The 27,594-nt window shown below is 40.5% G+C and overlaps 1 protein-coding gene across 4 annotated transcripts in view; it reads right to left on the reverse strand.

Moving 5' to 3' along the window:
- Window positions 1–27,594, reverse strand: part of ctnnd2a (catenin (cadherin-associated protein), delta 2a) — a 341,772-nt gene that overhangs the window by 123,558 nt on the left and 190,620 nt on the right. For all 4 annotated transcript variants that reach the window (XM_073864207.1, XM_055181469.2, XM_073864205.1 and 1 more), the window contains one exon: window positions 14,022–14,262. In XM_073864207.1, the coding sequence (XP_073720308.1) occupies window positions 14,022–14,262 (241 nt within the window). The remainder of the gene's footprint in view (window positions 1–14,021; window positions 14,263–27,594) is intronic.

Here is a 27,594-nt window from a genome sequence, read left to right on the forward strand (position 1 = left end):
TCTAAGATATATATTAACATTTCTCAGATTTATTGCTTTTGTGGACTACAAATGTAAGTTAATGTCATACTGGGATTGCTTGGCAAAGATAATTTACAAACATGAGACCGGATGGATTATGACTTTCGCACAATTTTTAAACAAAGGTATGTTGTCCCGTTTAGATTTTTCATGTTCATTCTATATGCACTGTCAGCCATGATGAAGTTTAATGATTAATTGCGCCGCCCACCACGGTCCTGCGACGTTAGATCAGAAATGTCTTGTCTGTAAGTGTTTTTTACAAAATAGAGTAACGCGAGTAACGAACTCATTTAAATTTCAGTAATTGTAATTGCGTTACTTGATTTAAAAAAATACTTCGTTACATACTTGTTACTGATAAAAGTAGTGGAATTACAGTAGCGCGTTATTTTGTAACGTGTTACTCCCATCACTGCATATTAGTACTTCAAAGATACATATTAGTACTCCAAAGATACATATTAGTACTTCTAAGGTACATAATAGTACCGCTGAGGTACATATTGATACCAAAGAGTAGGGGTGTAACGGTTAACCGTGCAAATGCGCGTTTTCTCAATGAATGAATTTGAATGAAATACGGTGAAATCCAGGCACATCCGAACGCCAGGGGGCGCACCCGTGCAGAAACTCCCTTTGTGCCACAGAAGAAGTAGCTTTACGAATGCAATTCCAGGAAATGTCTACAGGAATATTTATATCGGTGTTCTTCAAATTGTTTCAGGTATTTTCATGATAATAAAGAATATTTTAAATGATTTTGTTTAACGAGTGTTGCTTTTTAAATGCACGTTATAAACGACTCCGACTCGTTATGATTTTAGATTGATAAGGACTTCCTACTGAACAAATGCCGTAGTACACGCACAAGCTGTGCATGAAACAAAGAATCGCAGCCTTGCGATTCAGAATCAATTTTAGACAGGCATTTTTAATGGGACACACGGTTGAATCGTTACATCCCTACCAAAGAGTGCATATTAGTACCTCAAAGGTACATATTAGCAGTGTTGGGGGTAACACATTACATGTAACGTGTATTACATAATAATATTACTTTTCTGAAGTAACGAGTAAAGTAACGCATTACAAGAAAAAGTAATGCAAAAGTAACTAAAAAGTAACGTAAGCATTACTTTCCATAAAATTAACTAAGTAACGCAATTAGTTACTTTTTTGGGACATATTGGTACTTTAAAGGTACACATTAGTACATCAGAGGTATATACAGTATTGGTACCGAACACATACATATTAGTTTTTTATACATACATATTAGTACATAATAGTACTTCTCCAGTGACTGCTTGGGATCATTTTTTGACAGTGTTTAAATAACAATAATATATCAATTCTAGATGCTCAACCAGACTACAATTCTAAGACTACAATAATAAGTGCTTTTACTAAACGTATCTAACAGTTTACTAGATTCATTTTGTTTTCCACTTGTGTCCTCTTTTAAAAGAATCAACTTCTGAATGGACTAAAAAGTGAACTGAGTATCCAGAAAGCAGAGCCCAGTTCTCTTTGTATTCTGGTTAAGATCTCAAACCTTTCTTCTCTGAGACCTTAGAGTCTGTGTGTACTTGACCAATGTTTTAAACATACTTCTTGTTCAGTTCTGTTCTCTGTGTCAAATGACTTTGTACAATAACTTTGTTATAAAAAATATCTGAAATAACTGTGAATGTAAGGAAAAAAACAGCAACCCGAGCGCACCTTGCATTAACAGTGCATGTTATATTGCCCCTTGGACAACTCAAACCAGAAATCAAATAAGCCTGACTGATTGCAAGCGGCTCTCAGATCCCTGAAATGAACCAGGTCGCTGGATGATGCCCAACATCCGAGAAAAACCACAGTCATTTGAAATAATAAGGAGAGTGAAAGCCAGACAAAACATACGTTTACATCAACAACCAGCTTAAAATGACAACAAACACAACAGCTATAAATGTACATTTGACGAGACGGTAATTATCATAAACACCAGGTATAGACAATAGGGCTGTTTTATATAAGACAGACAGACAACACAAAAAAACTTCACTGCTTGGAAAAAAAGATAGCAATAATTCACCAACAACCGCTGTGCCTTGGCTATTGCAAACACCTCCCAAGGCTTACGATTTCCATCACAAAGCACTTGCTGCCGAGCATTGCTGGAGTCATGTGTGCATAATAGCCCTCACTGTGTGTTAACACAGAAACAACACACCTATACACAGTGTCAATGTCAAATACACTCCTGCTTTGCAACCACAAGCTGTGTTTTATCAGTAAAACCATCATTCCTTATAATACAAGACATATCGGTTTCCTACAAACACCTTTGCCAGGATACAGGTTTCTTAAGTGACTGATCTGAACACAGATGAGAGCATAATGACGTACTCAAGGTCATAGATGGGTGCGTCTGTAAGTCTTCATAATGGGTAGGCGCAGACAAGTGATATATCAAGTCAAGGCTAGGATAATAGCATGACTAAGGCGGAGGCCTACTAACATATTGGAGGCATTTACAGTATAATTTGGACTAGGTGTGTACTTATAATATTACGAATTATGATGAATGAGTTTTTCAACTCATTTTTATAAGTAATAGTAACTTAACACATGTAGTATGATGCCTAAAAATGCTGCATATAGATGTTCAGAGCATCAGGTTTTGGAACAGAACCTGCCTTTCTATCTCTTAAAGGATTAGTCCATTTTCTGAAAAAAATCCAGATAGTTTGCTTGCCACCATGTCATCCAGAGTGTTGATGTCTTTCTTTGTTCGGTCGAGAAGAGGTTGTGTTTTTTGAGGAAAGCATTCCAGGATTTTTCTCGTTTTGATGGACTTCAATGAACCGCAACATGTAACAGTTTTAATGCAGTTTAAAATTGCAGTTTCAAAGGACTCTAAACGATCTCAAACGAGGCATAAGGGTCTTATCTAGCAAAACGTCTCGGGTTACGAATGTAACCATTGTTCCCCGAGAAGGGAACGAGACGCTGCGTCGCCGAAGCTACGCTATGGGAACGCCCTCTGCGTGATTGCGTCTGAAGCACGTATGTCAAATCAGTCCAATGGTCAAGTGACACTTCATAGGCGGGTGACGTGGGAACCAGGAAGCTATAAAAAGAGCACCCAGCAAGCCAACTTCAGCTAAATTGTGCCGAAGCAAGACGAGACAGGGATGCAGGGAGTATGGCAGGGAGACGCAGCGTCTCGTTCCCTTCTCGGGGAACAATGGTTACATTCGTAACCCGAGACGTTCCCCTTCGAGGGAACTCGAGCTGCGTCGCCGAAGCTACGCTATGGGAACGATGTACCAAAACACCATACTACCAAATGCCTGTCTGTGTGTAAAAACGCGCACAGCTTAAGACATGAGCACCTGGGCTCCAGGCGTAGCACCAACATCTAACTCGTAAAACCGAACGAATGTGAGCGGAGAGGACCAGCCTGCCGCATCACAGACATCCTGCATTGAAGCCCCTAGCCACAAGGCCTTAGAGGCTGCCATACCCCGGGTAGAATGAGCCCTGACGGCGATAGGTGAAGGCCGTCCAGTGGTCTCATAAGCCAGAGAGATAGTCTCAATTATCCACTTACTGAGTGTCTGCTTGGTCGCCGGCAGGCCTTTCTTGGGCGAGCCAAAGCACACAAACAGTTGCTCAGACCTCCTCCACAAAGAAGATCTGTGAACATAGGCATCCAGTGCTCGCACTGGACACACCAAGTTAAGCTTTTCCTGATTCCTATCCCTAAATGGGGGAGGACAGAGGGCCTGAAGTACGACAGGTCGTGGCACATTAGTCGGTACCTTAGGCACATAGCTGGGCCTTGGGTACAAGAAAGCCTTAACCATCCCCGGTGCGAATTCAAGGCACGTAGGGGAAACCGACAGGGCCTGAAGGTCACCCACTCTCCTCAGAGAAGTGACTGCCAACAGAAGTACTGTCTTAAGTGCCACAAACTTGACTGGAACGGTCTCAATGGGCTCAAACGGAGCCATGGACAGACCTTCCAGCACAACGGCCAGGTCCCAAGCTGGGACCCTGGGTCGGACTACAGGCCTCAGCCTCCGAGTGCCACGAAGGAAGCGAACCACCAGCGGGTCTCTCCCAAGGGATTGCCCAACCAAAGGAACATGGTAAGCCGAGATGGCCGCCACATACACCTTCAGTGTAGAAGGAGATAACCCTGCGGTGAACTTTTCCTGCAGAAACTCCAAGACTGTACCAATTGGGCAGTTCACAGGGTCATACAGGTGTTTGCTGCACCAGGAAGTAAAAACTCTCCATTTAAAGGCATAAAGCTTCCTCGTGGAGGGAGCTCTGGAGTGAAGAATGGTCTCAGCAGCCTCAGCTGAGAGACCAGATTCTATGAGTCTGGCCCCCTCAGAGGCCAGACCCACAGTTTCCATAACTCTGGGCGGGGGTGAAGAATCGAGCCACCCGCCAGAGAGAGGAGATCCCTCCTGACGGGTATTTCCCAAGGTGAGCCGTCGAGGAGGGACACCAGGTCCGAGAACCATATTCGGTTCGGCCAGAATGGGGCTACCAACAACAAGCGGACGTTGTTGCAACGAACCCTCTCCAGAACTCCCGGGAGCAGAGCGATCGGGGGAAAAGCGTACAGCCGTAGCCTCGGCCATGGCTGAACCATGGCATCCAGTCCCAGCGGTGCTGGATGTGTGAGAGAAAACCATAGCGGACAGTGTGTCGTCTCTCTGGACGCAAACAGATCCACTTCCGCCTGGTAAAATCTCGTCCAGATGGACTCCACCACCTGAGGGTGGAGCCTCCACTCCCCGGGCCTCAGCCCCTGTCTCGACAGGACGTCTGCTCCCCGATTCAGACACCCGGGAATGTATACTGCTCTGAGGGACAGCAACTTCCCCTGTGTCCACAGAAAGATATGCCGCGCCAATTTGTACAAAGGGCGTGAACGCAAACCCCCCTGGTGGTTGATATACGCAATTACCGACGTGTTGTCTGTCCGGACTAACACGTGATGGCCCCGCAGGTGAGGGATGAAACATCTCAGGGCATAAAACACTGCCATCATCTCTAGGCAATTTATATGCCAGCTGAGCTGTCTGGCCCCCCATAATCCATGAGCCAGATGGCTCCCCATAGTTGCTCCCCAGCCTGTGAGGGAAGCATCCGTTGTCAGTGTAACTCGACGGTACTGAGCCCCCAACATCAGACCTTGGGAGAGAAACCATGGTCTCTTCCAAAGATCTAAGGCACGAAGACATCTGCGCGTGACCTTGATCAGACGGAACGGGTTGCCCCTCGGGGAAAACCCTTTGGTTTTGAGCCACCACTGTAGCGGTCTCATGTGAAGCAGCCCAAGGGGTATCACATTGGACGCTGCTGCCATGAGCCCCAACAACCTCTGAAATTGTTTTACAGTGTGTGACTGGCCTAACTTCACTCTGCCTACAGCCAAAAGAATGGATTCCACACGAGCAGGGGACAAATGTGCCTGCATTGTCGTTGAATCCCATACAACGCCAAGAAAAGCTGTCCTCTGTACTGGAGAGAGCATGCTTTTCTTTGCATTTAGCCTTAACCCCAGTTCTCTCATGTGGGTCAGCACAGCATCTCGATGCTGCGCTGCCATACTCTCTGATTGGGCTAAAATTAGCCAATCGTCTATGTAGTTTAAGACACGGATGCCCCGGAGTCGTAATGGAGCCAGCGCTGCATCCATGCACTTTGTAAATGTACGGGGTGACAGAGATAGACCGAAAGGGAGAACCCGATATTGGTAAGCCACGCCCCCGAAGGCGAACCTCAGGAATCTCCTGTGTTGCGGGAGGATAGATATGTGAAAATACGCGTCTTTTAGATCTATCGTCACAAACCAGTCCTCGGATCTGATTTGTGTGACGATCTGCTTTATAGTTAACATCTTGAACTTTAGTTTTGCAACAGACCGGTTCAGATGACGTAGATCTAAAATCGGACGCAACCCCCCGTCTTTCTTTGGAACTATGAAATAGCGGCTGTAAAACCCTGACTCCCTGTTGTGAGGAGGAACACATTCTATGGCTTCCTTGCACAAGAGAGTTTCTACTTCTTGTTCCATTGTTAGAGTCTGCCCAGCACCCACTATGGTAGATAACACGCCGTTGAATTGGGGTGGCTGGTTGCAAAACTGAATTTTGTAGCCCTTTTCTATTATTTGCAGAACCCACTGAGACACGTTTGGCAGGAGTTTCCACGCTGCCAAATTTTCTATAAGGGGGACCAGCCTCTCGAGACTGGCTTTTTGTGTACTGCTTAAACTTTTCCCGGTGCCCTGAACCAGACTGGCAGGGTTCAACCTGGGTGATATTAATGCCTCCTTCCTCGGAGAGAGGTGTTGCGTGCCCCGCGCACGAGGCACACAAGAATATGAAGCCGCTGTGCCCCGAAACACACACTGCGGCGGGGTTAACACACTGGCATCCCGAGGGCATCGAGAAGAGACGGGCACCGTGTTGTGAGGTGACTGCCGGCTCTCCCCGATTGGGGGCTGCCCTCGGAAATATGACACTACGTCCCTCAGGACTTCTTTTTAGCCGACGCCTTCCTCGCCATAATAACAGCCCTCAGGTCTGTTTTCTGCTTGGATGATGTCTGAGTACGACCGCCCGAACCCCAGTTCTTTTGAGGGGGACCACGAGTGGCAACACTATGCTTTTGCGATGCTCTATATGATGTCGATGGCTGCTCCCGCCCAGCAGCCCTAGAATCAAGAGCACGGCGGGGGAGATAGCGTTCGAACGCCGCAGACTGCTTACGAGCCTCCGCAAATCTCTCGACGACAGTATTAACGGCATCGCCGAAAAGACCGGAGGGCGCAACAGGCGCGTCTAAGAGAAATGCCCTATCTGAGGTTTTAAGCTCGGACAGATTAAGTCATAAATGGCGTTCCGTGGCTACGAGAGCTCCCATAGATCTACCCACGGCTTTCGCAGTCTCTTTAATCGCCCTGAGTGACACATCAGTGACTCGACGAAGCTCTTTAAATATATCAGACGTACCCCCCGCCTCGGCATCTAAATCTTTAAGCAGTTCTGCTTGGTACGCCTGTAAGACAGCTAAGGTATGCAGTGAAGCCCCAGCCTGCCCTGCAGACTTATAAGCTTTACCCACTAACGATGAAGTCAACCTAACCGGTTTCGTGGGAAGCGAAGGTGATTTCAATGATGACGCCGCAGCGGGGGAGAGATAGCTCGCAAGCGTCTGCTCCACCCGGGGCATCGTTAAATATCCGTGTTCACCCATCCCCACAATGTTGGAATACATGGTGGCGTGAGGGGTATGAACACGGGCTGAATACGGAGCTTTCCATGATCTCGACAGCTCGCTGTGGAGATCAGGAAAGAAAGGCATGTTGCGCCGCGAAGGTTGAGGTTTCTGTTTTAAAAAGCGCTCGTCTAACATGCTCTGAGGACGCGCGCTCTGTGTCTCCGCCGGCCAGTCTAATTTTAAGCGAGCCACGGCATTAGTGACAACCTCCAATAAATCATCGAACGCGGGGGACGAATGAGAGGGCTCCTCAGCGTCCACCACGTCTACAGACATAATATCGACTTCCTCGGACGACGATAAATGCAAATCTGGGCTCCCGCCCTGGGAGGAAGAAACCGCAGCGCGGGCTTCCGAATCCAGAGACGGGGCACTAGATCCCGCGGGTGAAGGCTGAGAAAGGGGAAGACCCGTCTCAAGCTCGTCCGCGAGATCTAGTTGTGATCCCCACGATCGCAGCTTCCGCTCTGCCTCGGCAGCAGCGGGGCCAGAACCGTGGGGAACACGCGGCTCACCACCCTCCTCGAAGAGTGCGAGCCGCGAGCGCAACGTACGGAGCGGCATCCTATCACAATGTGCACAACCACCCCTCTCAAGAGACGATCGTGCGTGTTGTGCCCCGAGGCACATAACACAGAGATGATGCGAGTCCTCGCTCGTAATGAAACGAGGACACGGGGAAGCACACTCCTTAAAACTTTGTTTGGACTTAGACATGACACACACTCGCTTGCTGAGGCACAAAGAGCTGAAGTTGGCTTGCTGGGTGCTCTTTTTATAGCTTCCTGGTTCCCACGTCACCCGCCTATGACGTGTCACTTGACCATTGGACTGATTTGACATACGTGCTTCAGACGCAATCACGCAGAGGGCGTTCCCATAGCGTAGCTTCGGCGACGCAGCTCGAGTTCCCTCGAAGGGGAACTATTGTCATTTTTGACAAAAAAAAAATATGCACAGCTTCTCGTCTATCTCCGGTCAAGCTGGTGTGTGGTGGGCGTTCTAGCACAATATGGCTGCCGTCGCATCATCCAGGTGGATGCTGCACATTGGTGGTGGTTGAGGAGATTCCCCCGTTCATATGTAAAGCGCTTTGACGACTGAGAAAAGCGCTATATAAATGTAAGGAATTATTATTATTATTATTATGTGACGCACCAGCGCGACCCCACGCAATACGTCATCAGGTCAAAAGGTCACGGATGACGTATGCGAAACTACACGCCCAGTGTTTACAAGTGTGGAGAAAGAAATCCGTTCCGACGTTTTCGTATGCCGAATGATACTAATTAATGTCTTTGTGTCAATTTATTTTTTTAAATGGTCCGCAAATGTGCGTTTTATATATGTAACACGTGACCTTTCCATGGCATTTCGCAATTACGCGAGGTCGCACCGGCGTGTCACAGGACCAGAGATAGACGAGAAGTTGTAGTTTAAAAGTGCATATTTTTTATTTTTCTTGTAAAACATGACAATCGTTTCGCTAGATAAGACCCTTATGCCTCGTTTGGGATCGTTTAGAGTCCTTTAAAACTCAGTTGAAACTGCAATTAAAACTGTTACGTGTTGGTGTCTATTAAAGTCCATAAAAATGAGAAAATTCCTGGAATGTTTTCCTCAAAAAACATAATTTCTTATTGACTGAACAAAGACAGACATCAACATTTTGGATGACATGGTGGTGAGTAAATTATCTGGATTTTTTTTTTTTAAGAAAATGGACTAATCCTTTAAAGGGATAGTACACCCCAAAATGAATATTTACTGTCATGTGGTTACAACCCTAAATATAAATTTCTTTGTTCTGATGAACACAAAGTAAGATATTTTGAGGAATGTTTGTAACCAAACCGATCAAAGACCGCATTGACTTCCATAGGAAAAAAGAATACATTGGAAGTCAATGGGGTTTGGTTTCAAACATTCCTCAAAATATCTTCCTTTGTGTTTATCAGAACAAAGAAATGTATTCAGAGTGAGTAAATGATGACAAAATTTTATTTTTGGGTGAACTTTACCTTTAAATGAGACTGCTCATATAGCACCCTTACAATAAAGCTTTAAAGAACACTGATATTAAAACATGTTTACCATGCTCTGGGTTAAATACGTTGTGTACAAATGCACATCACAATAATGTTCATCTGACTGCTTTTGAAATGTCTAAATAAAGGTGAATGTACCAATTAAAACACCACAGATTTTACAAAAAATTGAAACCAGCCACCACTAATACTGTATATAAGCAGCTTAATGCATGAAAAACCTTTTAACAGCAATTCATATATGAACACTGACCTACACAGACCATCCACACAATAATACCAGCCACCCTTTCAAGAGCACTGCTGTTTTCTCTTAATCTATTACTGTAACTATCCTTAGTCGACCACTTGAGAGCATCTTTCCCAGTTCTGAGTGCACAAGATTTTTTCGCAGCGTGCATATATACAGTATGTCAATGCTACTCACTCAAGAAGCATATATTCGTCCCCGAATTGACAAGGGCAGCGTAGTTGTTTAAAAAAAAAAAGAACAGCAAGGCCTGAACAAAAATGACTGTGTTGAGAAGAGGGTTTGGACCTAATCTTTGATCAATACGAGGGGAAGGCGAAGGGCAGACCCCTTTATTTTCTCAAGGCAATCCCTTCTTCTCACCAGCAGTGCAAGTATACAGCAGCAAATCAATAAGCTCTACTCGATCTCACTCATTTATCCTTATCCAATCCATTCTTCATCAATCATCTGTGAACTGCAGATGGCTCATAACTCCATTTATCGTTCACATCAGCAAGTGTAATGCATGATAACGTCTACCAAAGACTTTCTCACAGTCAGAGCCAAAACCCCTCACCGCAGGTGCCCTGATGCAAAAAGGTCTGGTGTTTATGGAGCGCGTCAGCCATATTTTTTGCCGCACCGTGATCATTAATAACCTGCTAATGCACTTTCCTTGTTGAACTCGCAGCTTGTCTTCACATATTTGCATCTGACGTACGCAAAAAGCAATCCCAAACTCCTTTCTTAAAAACATTTTGAGGCAGTTTGTCTAGCAGGCTGTTAGTAGTGGCAATTACGAATTTCACACAGTTTGGATAACAATTGAGAAAGCTTTGACACTTTGAAAACAATTTAGTCAAATCTGTATTTACTGTTACACTACGTGTTGCGCACTCATGTACTTCCTGCCATCTTGGTTCTCCACTACAGTAAGTTATGTGATTTGTACCAGAAGCCGGTATATGTTTCATATTCACATTGCTTTACTTATTAGCCGAGTGATACTTTATTGTAGGGGTCGGCAAGTAAGTTTGGCAAATTTGTGCCATTAGATGGTGTGCCACAACGTAGTCAATTCCCTAATTTTAAAGGTGCAGTATGTAATTTTTAGAAGGATCTCTTGACAGAAATGCAAAATTATATACAAAACTATATTAACAGGGTGTATAAAGACCTTTCATAATGAACAGTTATGTGTTTATTACCTTAGAACGAGACCTTTCTATCTACATACAAAGAGGGTCCCCTTACATGGAAGTCGCCATTTTGTGCCGCCATTTGTCTACAGAAGCCCTTAACAGACAATTTTTTTTACTAAGTTGTCTCCGACGATGACATGTTTGTCCTGTGGCGCTACTGTAGCTTCTCTATGTGTTTTAAAAGCAAGGGGTGAGCAGTGGACTATGCCGTTGGTTGCAATTCGCAACCTCACCACTAGATGCCGCTAAAATTTACACACTGCCCCTTTTGAAAACCTAAAGGAACTATCATTCATATTTAAGAAACCTGTAGATACCATGTTCTACCTTCAGATGAAAAGGTCAAACACGGTGTCTTTTTGTCATTTTGAATAGCTTAGCATTTCACCCAAGGACACACTTTGCCCTTATAAATTCATGCCAAAAAAAATCAACACTTTTCAGTACTGCTTCACAGTTGCCACGGGCTGAAAATGTCTACACTTATCACAAGCTGGAGCACTTGTGCAGTTAGCATACCTGTCCTCCCACATCTTTTCATCTCTGCAGAGCAAAAACCAAAATAGACTACAGAAAAGTGTAAACATACATGCAATAAAACGGGTCATTTCAGGCTCAGATTAAATCGTTAAGTTTTAACGGTATCCACTTTACCTGATATGAGAGACGAATAGGCACAATACAGATCAAAAACTCCATTCCCACTGCACTCGAATGTGAAATGGTTTTCAAATCCAATTTTTACCAAAATGTAACACTTTGTAAGTGAAGTCTGCTCCATCTGAATGTCTCACGTCCATTTACGTTGTATAGTATTGGTTGCTATAGTAATGATGTCGGTGTCAGCATCATGCCAGACATTTTTCAAAGATCTGTACTTTATCAGGTTTGTTTATCTTTTAGGTTTGTTTTTAACATCTTAAAGCATAATATCATAGTTTTTACTTCAATACATTTCATATTAAATATCTTTTAATACTTAGTAAGTATTCATTAAAAATCTAGTACACAGTTTTAAGAAAATGACGTCATAAATGTGTATCATCAGTACCTAGAATTATTATCTATTGTCAAGCATTTCAAGGCCAGATACTTTTCTCAATGTAGCGCTGAAGACATAAGTGGCCACTTAACACTAACATGTGATCAACACCAATTAAGTGACAACAAAGAATGCTATTAGCGATTTAATAAATATGATCATATGGCAATCTGCCCCTTTCAAAAACACACAAAGTGTCTGATTATAATTGAATTGTATTGCAAGAATCTGTGAATTCAAATGTGATTGACACTTTATTATTTAATCTATATGATGAAATAATAAGGAAAAGTGTGGCGAGATTGAATTAAAATATTTTAATAAGCTAACATTTGGTTATTGTAGTTGTTACAAGTGTTCTGTACTAATTAGAAGTGCTTGCTTAGGCTGGGTCAGGGTTAGGGATTGAACAAACTCATCCCACACTATACAGCAGGTGCTATGGATACAATGCCTTGTTTTGTCAATTTATAGGAAAACACCACCGTTTTTCAATATTTTACTATGTTCTTACCTCAACTTAGAGGAATTAATACATACATCTTTTTTCAATGCGTGCACTTAATCTTTGTACAGCGTTTCGTGAATGTGTTAGCATTTAGCCTAGCCCCATTCATTCCTTAGGATCCAAACTGGGATGAATTTAGAAGCCACCAAACACTTCCATGTTTTCCCCATAAAGACTGTTGCATGAGTAGTTACACGAGTAAGTATGGTGGCAAAAAATAAAACATGGCGATTTTTTAAGCGTATAAAAATGTGAAATATATTGTATGGCGGAAGAGCACTTATTTGCAGCACTCTGACCTCGGCGTCCTCCTGAATCCTCTCCCTCTCGCTCAAACTTCCATCAATATTACTGCACCTATCGTCAAAGTTCTGCAAACTAAGTGCTCTTCTGCAATACAATATAGTTCTCGGTTTTTATCCGCTTAAAAAATCGCCAAGTTTTATTTTGTGCCACCATACCTACTCATGCAACAGTCTTTAAATAGGGAAAGCATGGAAGTGTTTGGTGGCTTCTAAAATCATCCCTGTTTGGATCCTAAGGAATGAATGGGGCTAGGCTAAATGCTAACACATTCACGATGCGCTGTACAAAAATTAAGTGCACGCATTGAATAAAGAAAGAGATGTATTAATTCCTCTAATTTAAGGTAAAAACATAGTAAAATATTGAAAAAGTGTGGTGTTTTCCTTTAAGAGATCAGAACACTTTCACCAGGAAAATTATGAAGTCTGACCTAACCATATCAACAGATAAAAATATCAGAGACTTAGGCCTGGGGTCCATTGAATTTGGCCAGTAAGCAACTATCCAAGTTACACCCCAACACCCTAAAAGCAACAACCAAACCATGCCTTAGCAACCACACAGCCACCCTAGCAACCACTTGGCCATACCCTATCAAATCCATTAGAACAGCACCGTGAAACAATCAGAACTCCTTAGTGCACAATACGCGCATCATTTTCCTAAATGTCTCTATTTCAATAACCGTAGGTCCTTTAAATTTCTGCTCTTAAAAGACTTCTGCGTTTTTGTTCTTCTATCCGATGCTATTCTTTCATGCATTTCTTTGTTTATTATTAATTTCTATTGCACTACACTACATTTATCAATGCAAAGTAGCCTTAAGCTCAAAAAAGACACTGTATAAATAAACCTCTTATTACCTTTGAATGATATTCCATTGTTGTAAACATTGCCACAGTAGCTACAAAAACTGCCAAATGAATATGTTTTAGATGTTAGATAAGTATATGTTCTCTGTCATATTTTCTATTACCATGCACGTCTTTTTTTGATGAACAGGGTCTATAATCAGTACAGTCGGCTGAGGAATTGATCAGGACTTTAGTTGTGCTCTGCAATTACAGGTGATAGACCAATAACTACATTTCATTAAGTTTAAAGTAATGGATTTCTCTCTGCCCATCTTGATTGCATGTGGTGAACCACATCAAACACGATTAAAATGCAAACCACACATCGCACTTAAGTTTTGTCAGCAAACCCTGTTTTAAAGCAATATAGATAAACAGACTCAACACACACAACCCCTATGGCAAAAATGCTTCATCCAGCTGAGAAAGGATCGATCTGTGTATTTTGCTTTCTGAAACAAGTGCTTTACTAACTTTAAAAAGGTATAAAAAGCATGCATGCTCACCTGGGATCCTTTTGAATGCTGTCTATAGAGGGAGATCGCGCCAGGTTGCCCTCTGGTGGCAGGGCAGGACCTGACTTGCTGTAGGGAGACTCCACGGACGAGCAGTACGGCAAGGTGCGGTACGTGTCAGCGTAACTGGCGCTCTGGCCGGAAGCGTAGCCGCCTCGGGGAAACGTCCCTGTGGCATTTTGACTCCCTGTTCGCTGCAAGGGTACGGAGTCGACACCAGGGGAGGATGGGGCTATGGGAGGAGAGTAGGGACAAAACAAAAAGTTCAGGACTTGCTCACAAAACTGGTTGACTAGGTCTAGGTAGAGGAAACATGGCATGGGACATGGTGAAAAAGCCAATGAAAGAATGACAGATAAGGAGAGATCAGGACAAAAACAGGAAAAGAGCGATAAGATCAACAGCCGTATTGACTACATACAGTAAGTATATAATGTTGAGACAGGTTAATACAAGACAAAACTAGAGATGGGTTTCAATGCTCATTTACAAGAAAACATGTCAGATGCACTTGGGTTTCACATCTCAACAATACTAAAGCAGTTGTGCCCATCTCAAGTAAAACTATTAAACAATCAAAACAGATGCCCACCAATAAAAAACGGCAACCGCGCTTGATAAAACATATATGGATATGATATACTTGTATGGTTTAACCTTCCTTATTTTATCTAGCCTCTATAGTACTGTAATACAATCTAAATCATTTATGGGTGATTCTCGCGAAATTAGACTTATGAGGTGTCATGAAACATATTGAAAAAAAAAGTAAATGCAAATTAAGAGTATCAAAATAAGAAGCAAACAGTTACAAACATCTCTTTATGTACTAATTTGCACATGTTTTGCATATTTTGCACACCAATTTTGTTTTTTCTACACATTTAAGAGGAAAATTTTCATTACCGCAACATGTCCATGACTGGATTTTGGTTCTTTCACATGGAAATATTTAGAATAAAAAAATCTAAAAATAAAAAGCTTCAGTGCATGTTATACTATAAACATTAACAGTAAAGAAACTTGTGGTATTTGGTGATCATTGGTAAATGTAGAGACAATAATAAGGAATATAAATGTGTCTAAGAAAAATTTTCTCATCCTCCGCAACAATTTTCAATCATTGTTCAAGCCCTCAAGGAACTAACTTTTTTTTTAAATTGTTGGAAGGGACATAATTGACCGTGACACTCAAAATGGCAACCAGGTAAGCAGTTCTTATTTTTTTCTCCAGATAAAAGTCGAAATTTTGTTTGTCATAGTACCTAGACAACTTTTTAGTTCTCATTACCGAAACATGAGTTTGTAAATGCATATATTTAATGTAATATGTTGCGGTAATGATATTTTTTATAATGATAATCTAAAAAATTTAAATAATTCTATAGGAAATATTTTTTAAGTCCTGTAAAAATAATGGTTATAGTAAGTTCAGACCTTTATCTTATAAAATTGGCTTCAATGGCTTTTTATAAAAAAAATCTGATGCTGGACACCTTTAAAGTCTGGATTTCATAAGAATCACCCTTATGTGCATTGTGAAAAATAAAAAAATATTATCCACCTGCATGGACAGATAGTCAGTGCAACCAGGATCATGCACCCACATTCAAGAGCTAAGATCACAGATCATGTAATTCCCTTTGATCTCCATTCAGTCTGACTGAATGTACCTCAACAGTAGCACCTGCAACTGCAAACTACAGTCTTGCTTCCAAAACTAGATCACTTTAACGGCATCCATGTCCGCTATATAACAGCGAGGTCTGTTTCGCTCAATACGAGGGCAGTGTGGCAGATGCCGTCTGCTAGACAGCCAGTCGAGTGTCTCATAAATTTGAACAGCAAGACGATCAATGGCAGGGTTCTGAGTCTTTACCATAACAGTGCCGGCGAGGCCATAAAACAGCACCATTAGTCACCAACCACAAAGTGCACCCTGGGAAAAAAGGTTCAATGTATCTTCACCGACCATCCATGACTCTTTAGAGAAAGTGGAGAAAGTGTTGAACTCGCTCGTTGTAGGCTAATGATAATTAAGCAGAGTGTAAGATTAATAGATACTGGTTTAAACGAAAAAGCATGAAGAGAGAGAAAAACAGGAGGATTGGAGTTGAAGGATCGAATTTGACTTCCTGTGCTGGCAGGTAATGAGAAGCTGACGGACTGTAATGTGAAGATTTTACATTAACCAAATCAGACAGATCTACATTAGACTGAAAGCAATATTTGTGCTTTGTTGAGATAACAAAGTCTATAAAAAGGTCTTGGAGAAAGTTATCTTTAATAATTCTCATTAACAGTTTAACATTGATGGAGTTCTCAGGTGTGTTTTACCTTAAAAGCAATAATTTTTTTTTTTTAAATACATTAAGAGTATGGAGCTGTAAAACGAATGTAGATTGTACAGCTAAAATAATCTGGATTTAGGTTAATTTGATGAGTTATATTTTAGTTCATATTAAAATCGTCAATAATATTGACTATATTGACTTTTGATCACAAACTGTATCAAATTCCCTTTAGAGAAGTCACCCCACTAGGCCGCCATGTTTGCACCACCTCCGGGCAATTATTTTAGTCATGCAATATTGTACTTGAATGGGGAAAGTCAGATATCTCTAAAATCAGGTGCTAAAACCAAAATTTTTCTGACCAACACTTAAACCTGACATCAATTGCACCAAAACTTTTATTTCTTAAGCTCAAATTGTGCTAAAACTGCTGGGCATGCATAGGGGTTGGCAAGCGCCTCTCCCAGAGAATCGTCAGTCTTTATTAATTGATAATTCCCAGATCCGGTGCGGATCCAGATCTGGCCTGGAGTCGTCTGCTGTCTGGATTGGTTCTTTTACCTGGAAGGTGGGACTTCCATGCACAGTAATGAGCATTCCATTGTCCCGTGACTGCTCATCCGAGGGGTGCAAATTCAAAATAAGTCTTCAGAGTGTCAAGTGTGTTGCTTGTGTTTTCAAAATGCAAAACGTACAAATCCCAAAGTGAACGATGACGCGAGTTATCATTTCCAACGTAAATCTCTTTTCTTGCACAAACACACAAATTGTAGGCAACAGTTTACTTCCTCAAAAAAATTAGCACAGATGCATTTGCCATTTGAATAACGTAGCGTTGAAAAATGATAACTGTGCCAGGCTTAAACTAGCAAAAACACATGCGTCAAGCATTGCGCCAGGTGTATAATAGGGCCCACAGCCTGTAAGAAGACTATGTTTTCATATTTAAAGAATTTACTACCATGAACTACCATCAAACTAAAGTTTTGGGCAGTGTAGAGTAGCCCTTGTTGTTAGTCGTTTCTACGATCACAAATGCAGACATGGTTTTAATGTTTTAATATCCTTACCTCACTGGCAAAGTTGATCGATCAGCTGCATTTTCTGGATCAGATTCGGCTTGCATTGATAAGGTAGTATAGATTATATTAACTCCTGTCAATATTGTTACAGTATGATATGTTATATTTCTTGAAATATATTGTAAGGGGTTATTTTGTACCTAAATTAATTTGTTTTAAATGTTTAAAAAAATAAAATGTTATTTGATCAGTAAAAAAGCATTTTATGCGATCTCCTGTGTCTGACCATTTTTTATTTCAACCCTCCCTGAATAAGTAATGTGTAATTTTTCCTAATGGCTAATCATTATTAATAATAATTTAGTAAATTAACTGTTGCTTACTACCAACAGAGTTAATGTTACTCAATTTGCATAAGTAATTACTTATGTAATGTAATAAGAAATGCCTAATTTTGTTTTCGTTTGTCATATTTTACAGTGTGGAAGAAATGCCATTTTCATTAAATAACCACCTCTACATAGTCTCATTGCAAACGCAGATAACTTTAACTGTACATTTGTTTTGTTTTTTACATAATGAGGTGACTCCACATCCATCACAATCAATAAAAGGATGGAGGTAGTCGGCGTTGGTCATGTGTGAAGAATGTGAAGATTTCAAGGTTTATCATAACATTTTCCTGTTGATCTGATTCACAGAAGCTTGACCTGCATACAAATTGCCCACCGTTAAAAGAAGACTAATTACATAAAGTATGTTATTAAAAAGCAATGTGACTTGTTTAATCTTTGTGTGAGATCTTGACGGATTAAATAGTCACACTGCTGCAGTGAATGACTGAAATAGAGATGTATTTTAATTAACTATTCCTCATGTAATCAAACCATGGACTGCAATTCCAATGCATACCTATCTCTTGACAGACTTTTACACTTTAATAGGCTCAATAAGCATACCTCTTGATTCAACTGGGCAGTTTTGCTCTGCACACAGTATTTCTGTGGTTCTACAAGCCTTAACTAAGAGTTTATAGCATACACATTGGCACAATATACTGAGCCTTATTTACAAACTCTCTTTTTTTCTATTGCAACTAACGTTGTGAAATTACAGCTTGTGAACAGTGCTAATTTTGTGGGCGTGTTTGCAACCGATTTACATAACTTCAATAGTAATTCGCAATAAGACGACCCAACCGCTGCTTTACAATGAAAGGCAATACGAGTAGAAGCAATCCATTCTTGGTAAACTGCCCAAAATGTGTGCAACTGCGCAGACTTTATCTTTATGAAGAGCTGCCACTCCACCACAGCCCCAATTCTTCGGGAAAATGACCTTTACGGGACCTTCAGATTCTATTAGCTTATCTTATCAGAAAAGTTGTACAATACATGACCTCACACAGCACTACGTATACAGACAGGGCTTTCCCTAACACAACGTGAGATACAACACACACACAGTCGCACTGGATGGATAACATCTCGCATAAAATCTCGACAACCAACTCGTTTCTTATCTATTACTTGCCATCACCTATTGTAAACAACGCGGGACCAGAAAGTAATATGAGACTGCATATATTTTCTATATAAATGATAAATGGCCCTATAAAATGCGCTGTGTCTCACAATAAAGCAGGTGTTTAACAACTTGCAGTAGGATTCTCATACTTTTCCATCTGTGAGACAATTTAACGGTCAGTTCAGGCATCAAACCTAATATATTTCTGTACAACTTTATCAGTCAACTACTCTGTGGATCAGACTAATAGCTATCGCAGACGGTTTTTCATACCAGCGGTGGTTAATTCGACAATATCCACAAACAGAGAGTCTGACTGGCCTCTGTCATTAAGAGTTGTTGAAAATAAAATTGCACAATGGCTGGTAAAACCTCATCCCTTGAGCTACATATCGAGCTGAAATGTTGACAGTTTCTCTTATTAATTTTGTACCGAGGCTGTTAACAAGGACCACTAGCTGATAATGTGCTTCAGTAAATTCTGCTATTTCTGAAGACAGGCTTTGTCAGTGTAATGCTTTAATTAAATGAAATACTAAACCATTTTACTGTCTTCTGCTTCCTTTAACACCGTATACAGTCTACGATTAAGCTGGTTTAAATGACACTTCTGAATTACAACCATCTTTTCTCTACCAATCAGTGCCTTATCTTACTGAACTGAAATCAGTCCAAATGTAACATACATTCATATTTGAGCTCACATTGTAAAACCAAGAACGTACAGCAGTCTTATGCTGCGTTTACACCAGCCGCGGTAGAGGCGTCAAGCGCGAGTGATTTCAATGTTAAGTCAATGTGAAGACGCGGTAGACGCAATTTGCGCGTGTAGTTTGTGCGAATGGCGGGAATTGAGCATCTGGCGCGATACGCGCAATGGGTGCTTTTTGTGCATTTTGCGTTTGACGCGAATTTGCAGCTGATGCCCGAGTTAAAAAATTTGAAATTTGGCGGATTTTCGCGCCGCGTTAACCAATCAGGAGCCTGCTTGCTGCTGTGGCGGGAGCCCCGCCCGGAGTCACTCATTTAACATGAGGGAACGCTTGATATTGTCCGTGAGCAGTCACCCGGAGCTATACGACACAAGTTCTTATTTCTATAGAGACAGGAAGAAAAAAGGACCTCGCTTGGAAGAGTGTCAGTGAGGACATTGGTAAGTTGTAAATACACATTTCACTTTTGAGTCACGTAATGTTTATCGACCCACGCCGTTTATTTTCCCCCTATAGTAAGGTAACCAAATACAAACCGGTGACTCTCTCGATAAATGCACAATCAACATCAGCCATCTTGCAAACAGACAACGCACTTGCCCCTCCCACAAGAAGCGGATTTTGTCTCTGAATGCATTCACACTGTTCAAGCGGCAAACTAGACTTTTCACGCCTCAAACGCGGTTGGTGTAAACGCAGCTTTAAAGGGATAGTTCACCCAAAAAGGGGGATAATTTGAAGAATGTTAAAAAAAAACAGATCTGGGGCACCACTTACTTTCACGCTACTATTTTTTTCTACTATGTAGATTAATTGTACCCCCCATCTGCTTTGTTACAAACATTCTTTTATTAACAATAAACGTTGCACACCTGAAGGTATTGGATAGGTGCGTAAGAGAGAAGACCAATAATGTCAAAATACAAAGAAAACAAAAGAAATCCCGCACACTATCAATAATTGCAAAACCGTATCCAAAATATTTGATTAGCATTTCGGTTGCATGACCTTCATCAGGCATCATTATACTGTTCAGACTCCATTGTATTTAAAATAATCACATGACCACTCACAGTGAAGAAACATCAAATTCCAATCAAGATAAATGACTGAATACCTTGGCGGATGTTTTTCCAACATAACCCAACCCAACAAGGACACAGGATCAAATAAACAACGTGTAGAAACGAGTGATCACAGAATTAATGTTTAATGCTAAAAAGTTATGTTTTAGTTGTACACTGAGCAAAATTACGATAATTTCCATTTTGTAATGGGCTGATTAATCTCTGAGACAGACTTATTTACTGTGATTGGTCACATGTGGAACTCAAAGAGTTTAACTGATAAAATTATTGACTACAGGAAGACATAAAGGTGCCAAAGAATGCATGGAAATAGTAAGTTAAAGGATTAGTTCATTTTCTTAAAAAAAAATCCAGATAATTTTCTCATCAAATTTCAGTTTCAACTGAGTTTCAAAGGACTCTAAACGATCCCAAATAAGGCATAAGGGTCTTATCTAGTGAAACGATAGTCATTTTTGAAAATATGCACTTTAAACCTCAACTATTCGTCTAGGTCCGGTCATGTGACCTCACGCAATACATCATCACGTCAAGAGAACACGGATGACGTATGCAAAACTACGCCCCAGTGTTTACAAATGTGCAGAAAGAGGACCGTTCCGACTTGTATGTCGAATGATACTAATTAATGTCTATGTGTCAGTTTATTGTTTAAAATGGTCCGCAAATGTGCGTTTCATTATATGTAACACAGGACCTTTCCACGGCATTACGCAATTACGCGAGGTCGCATTGGTGCATCACAGGACCGGAGATAGATAAGAAGTTGTGGTTTAAAAGTGATTTTTTTTTTCTTGTCAATCATCAACATTTTGGATGACATGGTGGTGAGTAAATTATCTGGATTTTAGTAAGAAAATGGACTTATCCTTTAAATTGTTCTTTGATATTTACATAGAAGGTCTGTAAAGTGCAAAAAGTATCCAGAAAAGTTTTTACAACCCTAGGATTTGTCCTTTGAATAAAATGGTCTATTTTGCCCTATTTGTAAGGGTCATGAATAATAATGTTGAGCTCTGCTCTAATTGCTCTGCTCTGAGGCTCATATCAGTCACTCACATTAGTAAACATTTTAATTAACATCTTTGTAATAATTTAATGTTTAATTTAACGTTGGTGGCGTACATCTCGACTACAACATCACAGTCCGCGTTATGTTGAGATTGGCATGTTTTTCAGTGGTGTTTTGCATGCACAAGGTTTACATAAAAATCAGTAAAACAAACGCATTTGAGGCTCACGATATGTCATTACCATGTACAGAGCTCTTATTATTTATTCAGGTAAACACAGATTTTTATTCTATGGCACCTTTAAAAATATAATATTGGTGTAAGTAAAATAAAAAATGGCATATTCTTTGTGCACTCATTTAGGCTAAAGGAAAAACAAGTTTATCCACAAACATCCTTCAATTTAGCTTCTTGCTTTAAACATTTGAACAGAAATTGGCAACAATAGGAGTTTGGTTAAAATGATGAAGTTAAAAAACACAAAATGTGATTTTAACACATTTTAAAATACGAGAAATACAAGAAAAATCCAAAACAATATGACCTTGACATTGCTAAGTGCATTTGGTTCAGCACAAAGGTTGAATAGGAAACTCTTTCAATTAATCAGGTTTCTCATGAATCACATCAAACATGCGCAAACGCACCTCCCACCCCCTACAACACTATCTTAGATTTCTAATCATCTCCTGCGCAGAGGCTTTGAATATTCTAAAGGTTTAATAATGGCCTGCTCTTTCAAATTACCTGACCTTTCAGACGAAACAGAAGAGCCAGCACTTCCTTAGTCTTGGCATCATTAGATTCAATGCTCTGTTCCAGTATAATGTGATCATAAACAAATCTTTTTTGCCAGGCTGCATTCCTTAACATGTTTTCCGTCTGCGTGAAATTACACCGTTGCAAAAGGTCACGCCCACTCAACAAAAAAATATTAGAGAAATGATTTGTTGCTCTGTCACTTGATGTGTGGAAAAAGATTTGCAATAAAGAGACATTTGCTGTACCGGAGGCATCTGACTTGAATTGGCCTAATCTGTTTACTTAAAAGAAACGAATCAAATGCTGTAATAAAGTAATTTTTACTCTCCCACTGCAATTTACGCAAGACTGCCACAAGACTGTGTTTATCCTAAAAGCATAATACCCAGGATTTTCCAATAGAGACAACCATGTTATTTGGATAACATTATATGAGGTGCTTTAGCTGATGTATGCAGTGCTAATGTGCTGCAATTTCATGGGCTGTCGAAGAAGTTCACATTCAATTGTGCATCTGTTACTATATGTTGCATAAATACCTGCTGGAGTACTTTAGTCCTCACGATACACTGTCAGAAAAAAATGCTCAAAAGTGGTCCCTAGCTGTCACAAGGGAGGTACCCTTTGCATCTAAAGAGTTCATACTGGTACCTCAATGGTACACACTGGTATCTATACCTAAATTGTACATATTAGGACCTTTTTAAACGTAGACAATTTTACTTTAAAGGACTTAATCCACTTTCATAAAAAAATCCTGATAATTTACTCACCCTCATGTCATTCAAGATGTTTATTTCTTTCTTTAGTGAAAAGAAATTACGATTTTAAAGGAAAAACATTCCAGGATTTTTCTCCATATAGTGGACTTCAATAGAACCTAATGGTTTGAAGGTGACCTTTGCGTGACCTTTCAAGGTGATAACGTAATATGTAAGGTCGCGGATAAGTTTGAAAATTGGTAGAAAATTGAGCAAGTTATGGTAATTTAAAAGTACACGCATCATTAAAACACAATGTTACAAGTAAGCGAGCGCCCTGTGGTAAGATGGCCGCCAGGTGATGACGTTAGAGACTCCGCCGTAACACATCTAGCCTTTATACATATCGCCAGACAAATTTATTTCAATTCTTCAAAGCTTAGCGCTTTGGTTGCTGTGATATTTGTCCTGCCCCTCTTCCACTCATTGGATGGCTGTGTGAGAGCTGACATTGACGAGCTGAGCTTTTCATCCAATGTTGAATATTTTTCAACTCTCGGCACTCAGCGCTGAGCACGGATAAACAGCTGAGGGCTGGCTTTTTGGTGCTGGATACACTAAAACTTTTAAACGTGGCTGAAAACGCCTTGAGGACGGCGAATGCCAGATGTTTTTCAGCCGAGCGCTTAGGTAGCTCTGATACTTGAGCTGTGAGCCGGTTGGTTGATGTGGTAATGTCCCGCCCCTCCTTCACTGTAATTGGACAGCCGTGTGAGAACTGACATTGACAAGCAGAGCTTTTCACTCAACGTTTTATATTTTTGAACTGTTGGCTGAGCGCTGAGCTCGAAAAACCCAGAGCGCTGGTTTTCAGCACGAAAAAAAACGCTAGCTGCTTGCTTATTTGAAAAACTCGAGTTTCCATCAGAATCAATTGAAAACATGCGCCGGCCGCGGGCGTAAAAGCTTTAGTGTGTCCAGGCCCTTAGCGTAGAAAAAACTGCCGGCTGCTGGGTTTTTTGAAAAAAAGCCACGCTTTCATTGAAAAACAGTTGAAAACATATGCTGGCCAAGCTTTGGTGTGCAAGCCCCCTTACAGAGCCACAGTGTGTGTTGAAGACAATGTTTGTACTTTAGTTCATTCCTTTTAATACTTTATCTTGGTCAACTGGTCATTTTCTGTCACTCTTTGCTAATTATCTCTTTTTTCCAGAAGTTTAACAGCCAACCAATCCAAATAAAACGTTATTAAGATATCTGCGCATACTGTAATCCAGCCATAAGGTTTAATGGGAATGAAAGTGCTGCCAAGGAAACTAATGATATTTTGTGCATCATTATTTTTATGATTTTTTATTAAAGAACAGTGTACCATTTAATAAGGTATAACTAATTACACCTTTGTTGCTACAAAAAGTTTGTTGCATTCTCTCCGTTTAATCTGGACAAATTAATTCGGCACTAAAATTTACAGCAGAATTATGGTTACTTAAGGAAACACAATGGTCAATATGGCCGCTAAAGCAAAGGAAGTCCCGCCCTCTAGTCAGAAAAACCAATCGACATTCACAAAAAATTGACACTCTCTGGAGGAGGGGCTCTATACAGAGTCATGTGAGGTGTTTGGTAACCTGCGCAGTAGCTGAAACAACTTAGCGCAATTTGAGCTTAAATAACAAAAGTAACAAAAATCACTTGTGGATAACCGGAAAAGGATAAAGAGGAGGGATGTGGGTAAAGCTGAGGTGGCTGGTTGCTGAAACCACGCCTGCCTAGCTCGATTCTAGTGAAAGCAGTGGCAGTTCATCTTTTCCCTACTTGTAGTGGAGATGAGTAGTACCCGGTGGGGTCTTCTGCTGTTGTAGCCCATCCGCCTCAAGGTTGTGCGTGTTGTGGCTTCACAAATGCTTTGCTGCATACCTCGGTTGTTTCTTTCCCATTCTGACATTCAGTTTGGAGTTCAGGAGATTGTCTTGACCAGGACCACACCCCTAAATGCATTGAAGCAACTGCCATGTGATTGGTTGATTAGATAATTGCATTAATGAGAAATTGAACAGCTGTTCCTAATAATCCTTTAGGTGAGTGTATATTACAGCTCAACCTATCTTTAGTTTGAATTAAACTGTAATTAATAAAAAATAAATAATCTGAGCTACTATATAGAACACCCTTATATTTATAGATTCATTGGTATATTGGTAAAGCTGTATTGCATTGGTAAAAGAATCACACATCGGGGAGGATTCTCATATTTAATTCAGCATCTGGACTGAAATAGGTTCTGTATGTTTACAAATTCAAATTTTATGCTGCATAACTTCTACTTCCTCTTGTGACACTGTGTCTTAAAAAGAGAAAATCTCCAAAATAACAGCCTGAGCAGAAGTATTTTAGGTGTATCATCTTGTTTACAATGTAGTGATACAGTATATCTGGAACAGGTTACTATATTCAGGTCTGCGCATCTCAATGGGGAATAATGCTGATTTCCATAAATTATGCCTGTGCAGTGTGTGTAATGTACCGCGAGCAATTAATAAATCCTGAAAGCTCAGCAAAAAGTAAAATTGCATTATTTAAAAAAAAAAGGCTCAGCTATATAAAGGCGACTTGGAAAAATGAGGTCAGGTTGCAGCTCATTGGGCGAGATGCTTTGAATGTTTGAAGATGGGAGAGGTGTAGTGACTGTATTTTAATGGTCCGATAACAGTGTTTTCATTGGTGGTTGACAAATGGATCGATTTAATAGCAATGTACAGCAATTGACCGTGGAAGTGCCTAGTGATCTGAACATTCTTCTTTTTTAAACTGCACAATGGTTGAGCAATGACAGAACTCCACTGCCTTTTTTACTGCTTTAGACTCTTGAATGGATGCTAACGTAGTCACAGAGGTAAAATCAAGGCCCTAGATTAATTTCTCCTTTCTGAAGCAGCTCTCATTGGCGTATCATCACAGCTCGTTCGTTTTACATACAAAGCGGAATCCGTAAAAAAGAAGAATAGGCTTAATAGTTTCATGCAAAATAGCCCCCTTTTGTGTTAAATTAGTCATCCTGCTCCATCCTGTTTGACTTTAGTTCCATATGATGGAAAAGTCACAATGTTTTGGTAATGGCAAAGCCATATACTCACTCTCTTTGAAAAAGTGCAGCCGGTAATACGGATACGTGAACAGAAAAGCCCCATCAGCGTTTGATAGAGCACTTCCCTCAAGCTTGGGTTAATTCCTCTTTCGGTTTTAAAATGAGTCTTTTCAGCACATTCTTAACATAGCTCTCACTGTTCCTCTCGCACAAAGCCTAATTAACTTTATGAAGTTAGGATTTCAGAGCTGAAAATGTATGAGGGCTTCTTCAGCGGTGCAGGCAGCAGAATAAAAGGCCGTAAGGAGTTTAATCATATTCACATTATCTGGAGCTCTGTGTAAGATTATACCAGATTCTTGGACAGGCAGACTTATGGTGTATAAAGAAAACCAGCAATAAAAGGAATCATAATGTACTGTATTGGTATTGCTATTAGGTTAATGTTGAATTTATACTCTACAATTGATCGAAATTGGCAAAATATCACAATTGTGCAAATATCCATATGCATATTGCAATGGTTTGCAATAACTAAATGAATTTAATACTCAATTTTACACAATTTTTTTGTTCAATGCAGATAACAGAGAGACTGGTATGCAAATGTTAATGGCTGTGTGTGTATGAGTGCATAATGCTTAAGTTTAAATATTAAAGTATTTTAAAGTAAAATTATTCAGTATTAAGATCAATGTCAAGAGACATCAGTAACATGTCCAGGTCATATTTCATCACTAATTTTAACCAATTTAATGTAACATTAGGCCTGCATGAAGAGAGACTTTTAACTTTAGGATCATTAGGGAAATTTATTGATGTTGCGACATTACTGCAATGTCAAATGAAAAAAAAAACAATACATAAAAGTAAAAGAAAAAAGTAAACAATATCTCTAATCCAATTGCTATCATCGTTCAACATGTTAACAATATGCAAAAGTTACATACCCCAAAGTAAACGATGACGTGAGTCCAACGTAAATCTCTTTTCTTGGACTATAACAAACGCACGGATTGTAGACGACAGTTTACTTCCTGGGATTGGTGATGTAGACAAGATCGACATTATTATAATTCCTACCGCTTCGGACTCACAGCCTGTAAGTTAACTCCTGTTAGCATTGCATTGTAACCGAATCTTTCAAACATGGTAAGGAGCGTCACATTTCCGGCTGACGTCAGAGGTATTCAGGCCAATCACAACGTACCAGTGATGCGCAGTTCAATGTATAAACAACCCGCACCCGGCCGACGTTTTCAACTAACCCGCCCGCAACTCGGACCGCAAAAAAATTAAAATAAATATTGTACCCGGCCCGCTCCCTGGCCCGCATTTTAGTAGTAATTGTTTAAA

The sequence above is a fragment of the Misgurnus anguillicaudatus genome, chromosome 25, assembly GCF_027580225.2.
Source record: "Misgurnus anguillicaudatus chromosome 25, ASM2758022v2, whole genome shotgun sequence".
Taxonomy (NCBI): Eukaryota; Metazoa; Chordata; class Actinopteri; order Cypriniformes; family Cobitidae; genus Misgurnus; species Misgurnus anguillicaudatus.